General features: G+C 35.6%; 1 protein-coding gene across 1 annotated transcript; it reads right to left on the bottom strand.

Moving 5' to 3' along the window:
• Positions 1-2,385: 2,385 nt before the first annotated feature.
• Positions 2,386-5,812, bottom strand: LOC149163930 (Fe(3+) dicitrate transport system permease). Its single transcript, XM_089431902.1, has 2 exons — positions 5,236-5,812; positions 2,386-3,214 (listed from the first exon to the last, which is right to left on the bottom strand). Exons 1-2 carry the CDS (start codon positions 5,381-5,383, stop codon positions 2,670-2,672), a joined length of 693 nt encoding a protein of 230 aa, XP_089288028.1. The 5' UTR covers positions 5,384-5,812; the 3' UTR covers positions 2,386-2,669.
• Positions 5,813-6,691: the final 879 nt, after the last annotated feature.

The raw sequence follows: 6,691 nt of genomic DNA, 5'->3' as shown, positions 1-6,691 counted from the left end.
TATTATGTTGATCCAGTGATTTATTGTAGGCCAATAGCTTGTCACATTGCTTTTGGACTCTAGAGGCCATTTAGAGCCTCATTGATTATGTATTTTGTTGCTAATATGTACTGCACTTGGTGCCATTTTGATATATTCACCCTTACATGTTATATAGATGAGCAAACTTTTGCATATTTTGGCTCTAAACGTTTGGAATATTAAGAATAAATTTTTTTATTAAAATTTGATTATTTTATGTTTTTTTTGAAAACCTAGTCACTGAGTCCGAGTTGATAACTGGCCAAGTCAAAGTCCAAGTCCGAGTTTTAAAACTGTGGGGAAGAAGTGCCATGTGATATGGTGAACATATTCTAAGCCCCGAAGCAAATAATTAACGCACACTCTAAAAGAGTAAAATAATGACAAGTAGCAAATGGAGCTATGCAATGGTCCGATGAAAAAATTATCTATAAGCCAAGAGGGACTTATGTGCATGCTAGAAGTGGGGCACTAGGTTTCATGAGAGTTCCAAGGGGGTCTCTAGTGGTTAAAGTGCCTAAATGCTTGAAAGGAGGCCTTAGGGAGATGCACCCTAGGTAGGAGAAGATATTCCATGGATTAAAATATTATTTTCACTCCTTGAAACCCTAATTCTGGTTGGAGAAATGTATAAATGGATGAAAGATTCACTTGCTAAAGGAATTTCCCTCCAATTAATTTGGAAGTGTGGGAATTCCCCTCCAAGTTTAGTTGAAGATCTTTTGGGAGGAAGAAATTAAGGGGATGCAACGTTATTCATCTTTCTTTTGTTTTCTTGGGTTGATTCAATGGCTGGAAATTACTAGTACAGATCCCCTGGAATATTATTTAAGTGCAGTTTTGACACCCATAATAAGACACTAGGGTTGAGGTGAAATCTCACTTCGTCTTGCTGTAATCAATGTGTTCTTTTAAGGATTCCAATTATTGTTGCTGTAATGTCACGGTTAGGGATGTTCACTCTATTTTAAGGACTGCCCTAGCTAGGGTTTAAGGTTGTGTAGCACATTTCAGGCCCTCTTGATCTTGGGTGAAATCAAACATGAAGAATGATGTATTCTTGGGTGTTCATTCTATAACGACAGCTTCCTACTACTGTCTACATCATTTATGGTCTCATTCGTAACTGTTCTTCAGGCTTTAATTAATTATGGTTGCATGTTATTACTTAGTTGATGATATGAGAGGTAAAAGTCAATAAGCAAATAATACACAATTAAACACATTGAAAAGGGAAGCCATAGTAGCGTGTCAATACTCAAGTATGCAAAGATATTTTTAATAGTACAAGAGTGCAAATCCTTTACATCTATAAGCCTATATTTGCAAAGTTGCAACTTGCAACACATATCCCACAATAGTAAAACAGCCAACGTGTAGCCTCCTCCAAGTTACAGTGCCTCACAAGTCACAACATTCATGTTATGGCTCCAATTTCAGCATTCCAGGAAAAATGAAGTTCCTTCCTAGAAAGGAAAGCATAGACAATGCTGCATAGTAAATTGAACATAAGCTGTGTTCGCCAAAGTTCATTTCCATCTTTTACCACCCTTCAATCTATTAGACATTCCTCAAGAAGGGATTTAAGAATAACTACAAAATCTCAGTAAACACATAGCATGGTCAAAATACACTACAAAGAAGAGATGCAGTGTGACAATGCAAAAAGACATGCATACCCACAACAGATTTCACTTGATGGGAGTCATTCTGCTATAAGTAATTTAAACAAGCAATTTGGAGAGGTTCACACCAAATATATAAATAAAACTCTATGATACAAAAGATGAAACAAACTGACACAAACGTAAAAAGCTAACATGTTTCATGCAAATGCCAATGCAAGGATATTTCAAGCCATTTTCCAGCAAAAGTTGAACTTTTGCCATTCTATTTCTGGAATTAGCATAGCCATGGTTATAAGTTTATAACTAAGCTAATTATGGAAATAGAATGGAGTAATTGCAACTTTTGCAGAATAATAGCTTGAAAAGCAACTAAGAAATTAAAAACAATATTAGATAGTGATCAAATCTTTTGCCTATGGTTTGATCCTTGTAACTGCAATATAGTAATACCTTTCAACTTTAACAGGACGAGCACATCCATGGTTCATTAAAGTGTATTTCATTATTCATAAGAAAGTTCTTTACCGGCACCCTTCATGGAATATCATGAAAGACCATTGTTTATTTATACAAGTTCACTTTAAAAATAAGATATTATACTCTTATTTATTATGCCCAATAGACCTTTGAAACTTGACTTATAAAAATGCATTACCAAAATCCTTGTTCTCAAAAGACAAGAGAAAAAATAGCATACAATTCAGGTAAGAATGAGAAAAATACATAGATGTAGAGATGGGGCTCAATCAGAGCAGCATATGATAATGTCGTTCAAGTGGTAATAATAAGAACGACCACAACTTATAGTAAACATGTGAGAAAAAAATTTAATGATACAACCATGTTAAAGTCAATAAAAGCTTGATGAAAGTGATCATCTGAAAGAAATAAAAATTCCTACTCTCACTCACTATTTTAAATTCATTTGAGTCATGTATTTTCTTCCAATTCCTACCTTTACATATAGGAAGGATATCAAGAATTTCCTTCATTCTTCCCAACAAATAATTTCAACCCACATTAAAAAGCAATTAATTTCCTGTGCCCGTCAATCGTGAGAGAATCAGTGCCTGAATGGCTTTCACCATCATGATCATGGAAAACATATGTCAAGATACCTACCAGGCACAGAACTGTTCCTACTAAAGCTTTATCATATCGCTCCACCCAGTGAAATTTTAGCTGGCTGGCACCATAAAATGACAACGCCACCAGAGTGATCATGACAGTGATTGTACTGAAAAGCAGAACTATTATTGCAAGCACCAGCATTGAAGATGAGTTTCCTACGGCAAGGAAAACTGGAAGTGTAGTAGCACAAGGCGACAGTGCTGGTACAAGTACAAGGCCTGCCACAGCCATCTTCTCCATGGGATGGTTGTGGGAATGGCTGTGACCTCCTTTTCCAAAGATAAACAATAGAAGATAACTAGCACCAAGAATGATTAGAAGCAGAGATGCAAGTTGGTGTACTGTTTCCTCCCCGGCAATGGTAGTTGCCATAGTTAATGCAGTAATACCAAGTAGAGACGTTGAGATAACATGGCAAACTGCTCCAAATGCAGCTGGTAGAGACACACAACATAAGAATGAATTAAAGTTTTGTTTATAAATCCTAATACAGTATGCGATCCATTAAGAAAACTTCGAACATATAAAGCAAGAAATATCATCATATCGCATAGAAAAATCATATCAAGTTTCCCACAAAGATTACAAATCTCTCTCCCAGACGATTAACATCAAATTTTGAAAGCTGCAACTTCAATTCAAAAAATGTGAATCAGAGTATGCTGGTTTCGAGCTCAAAGAGGTAAGATCTATATAGGCATAGCTTCAACAAAATTTAATAGGTGTGCCAATTTCAAGCTCTATTTTAGAAGATTCCTCCATGAAACTTACTTCACCAACTAAATTATTATTCTAATAACGCTTACTCCAAGGAAACATCCCTTGTGGTGGGGATCACCACTGCATTCCCCGTGTGAATGCTCTGGAACAACCTTAAAAATAGGTATGGATACTGCCAAGTAACCGGCATTCATGGAATCCAGAAATGCCCAGATATCCCTGATGTAACTTGCATTTATTTATAAACTAAAAACAAAAAAGGAAACCAAACTAACTCTTCTATACTCAGTTTTATTAATCCCAGTAAAACTACATTCAAGATGTATCATACCTTAATAAAGAAACCTACAACAAACAACCGCATACTTATTAATGACATCTTTCAAATTTGGTTTCATTTCTTTCAGTTGCCATTCAAGCAAAACATTCGGCAGATATCAGTCCCAGAAAATGACAATACACTAATAATGATAAAAGAAACTACTCATGACGCTCAGGTACGATTGATTCAGCAGCATTCTCTTCTTAAGAACTGACACGAGATCCATCACTCAAACAAAGTCCCTTTCAGACAAATATGAATATGTCATTTTTAATAGAAATATCTAACTGAATATAATAATACATATTTGAAACTTAATTAGCCATAAGCAAAGATTCATCAACAAAAATATATTAATATCAGTGAGTCGTTTGGAACCAATGCGAAGAAACAGCATGTAAGCTTGCACAGGGAACAGCACAATGAATAGACTAAAATAGGCAACAAATTAGGTCAGGTATTGTGACAACACTTTTTGCATCGCCTATGTGAATACAAATGTTCTAAATAAAATATAAGATGGAAGTCCAAAGTCAAGCACACTAAAACGGATAACCTCCTATCAGATGATCTAATTTGTGTGACTCTGACAGGCCTAGTGGCTAGCAGAATGCATCTATTAGCAGCTGATCAAAAGTTTGAATCGTCAGGGACAATATTAACTAAAGACTTAACACAATTGCAATGGGTCTGTATACACGAATGAACCTCATCCACTAGATGGGTGCCCATAGGATGATTTCCTACAAACTATGGCTGATGTATGTAGCACATAATGGACTCTGCTGTCTAGGTGAGTGACTGACATTGTAATCAGATAGGCCCTGATAATTGAAAAGTCATAAGCAACCAGTGTGGACCTCCCGAGCCTCAGCAAGAATACAATTGCCTAATTGGAATGGAGTTAAATTTGTTCCCCCAAAAACGCCATCTCAAAATCGAAAAAAAAAATGGGCACACTTAGGTCAGGCATCAAAATTGCAAACACCCATGACATCATTTCACTTACAGACACAACATGAGTTGCAGTGGAAAGGTTTAATAAGCCCACAATAGGGCGTCCAGCCTTCTATCACTTTGGGCAGCTTGAGCTTTACGGGGGATCCCATCATCTAGACTAATTTCCTTCAATGGATTAACCTCTACACCTTTTATCATACATAGGAAAAAATAAAAATTGTAATTGCCAGTAATTTCTAGGAATAAAATTGTAAAAGACAAGGACGAAAGAAAAAAATGGAATAGGCATTTGAAAGCTGGGATCCAAATAGGTATTTTAGGGAACGTATGGCTTAACTCCAAAAGTCCAATTGGACATTTTCATAGGAACTCACTCAGCAGGCATAAAAACAAATCCAAGAGCGAAAGAACGATAACTTATCATAGGAAGAGATAGTAGATGTAAAAACTTACTAACAAGGAGAGTCCTTGAGAGCGTCCACTTCTGTGCGCGTCCAACGATTGAGAAAGGAAGCCAGTGAGTAGGAATGAATGAATGCAGGAGGGATACCGTTGCAATCCCTCCAATGGTTGACAAATCCTTGGCACTAAGAGGATCCATTGTTAATTTCAAAATGCCTTTGCACAGATCAGTGTGCTAACTAATACCTTGAAGGCTGCAATAACAAGTTTCAATCACACACAGCCTGCCCTTATTGCTACCATCTGATCTGTTTTATTATTTGGAGGAACCCCAATCCGACTTGGATCTGCAGAAACCCAAAAGAGAACAAGCATCTGAGCGATTGATCGTGAGCTTTGGCTGTATGTAAGGTAGATCTGTTAGGAAAACCACCAGATATTTCAATCTCTACGGCCTCCCCATTCCTCGTTCCGATAAAAACCCACCAACCCTTTAAGGCCTGGTCTGCAAAAGAATAACAATGCCAAATATTGTGGAGTTCAAATATAAACGGTGATTAAACCCTTGAGAACATAGAAGTTTGAGTTTGAGCAAAGAAGCTCTACGGGCAACCCACGCTGTTGGTGTTAATTCAATTCCAACATAGGCATTTCGGTGGGTGGAGTAATTTGTGAGTTGAGGTTGAAGTTTAACATTAAAATTACTTAGGAAGGTAAATAATTTTATTATAATTAGTTTGTCAATTATAATTATTTAATATAAATTTGAATTTAAATTTTTTATTTAATTTTCAAATTTGTAAAGTTGTAGTATAATAAATATTTTATATAAATTTAATTTAAATATTTTATTTTATTTTTAGTTTATGGAATAGTAATTAAAAGATTGGATTTTTTGTTGTTGGAATAATATGGAATTATTCTAAAAGAGTTTTTCTAATCATTAATTTTGATTTCAGATGTAATTAAAGGATTTTAGTGTGAATGGTTGTAAATAATTGGTTTTTCCAAAGAATGATATCTTTGTATTTTTTTCCGGTGGAAAACTTCGTAATTTTATTAATATAAAAATTTACATTTTGTAGATGCATATGCATATTCAAAACATTGTACAACGACATAGCTATCATAAGCCAGATTTAGCAGAGTTCAAAAATGAAAATTGTGACCTTTGATCCACGCAGGGAGGTAACAGTCCAAGTAAAAATTGATTAACATGATATAAGATCGACATAACTGTCCAGAAGTGCAATATATATATATATACAAAAAATTTAAATATCCAAGGTACCATGCCATCTAAGCAATAATATCCATAAAAGGCCTATGATAGTACTGGTAATGGGCACCATCAATCTGTTCTCGGATCATCCAGATGCCCGGCTCCCAGAGCGCAGCTTCTTTGGAAAGGCGGTCAGCAACTGTGTTCCGCTCCCTGTAGATATGATTGCAAGTAAAAAATTCAAAATGAGTAATCAATCTCAGAGTCTCATCCAAAATATGTCTC

Source organism: Pinus tabuliformis, chromosome 5_1 (genome assembly GCF_031772625.1).
Source record: "Pinus tabuliformis cultivar Carrire ecotype Pingquan chromosome 5_1, CPIR1, whole genome shotgun sequence".
Lineage (NCBI taxonomy): Eukaryota > Viridiplantae > Streptophyta > Pinopsida > Pinales > Pinaceae > Pinus > Pinus tabuliformis.
This window is presented reverse-complemented; position numbering and strand designations above follow the sequence as displayed.

Excerpts from the sequence above, each read along its gene's own strand:
- LOC149163930 (XM_089431902.1), bottom strand. The coding sequence starts at position 5,383 with ATGGATCCTCTTAGTGCCAAGGATTTGTCAACCATTGGAGGGATTGCA. Across the intron at positions 3,215-5,235 it reads CTCAAGGACTCTCCTTGTTA|CTGCATTTGGAGCAGTTTGC; the intron begins GTAAGTTTTTAC and ends TGTCTCTACCAG.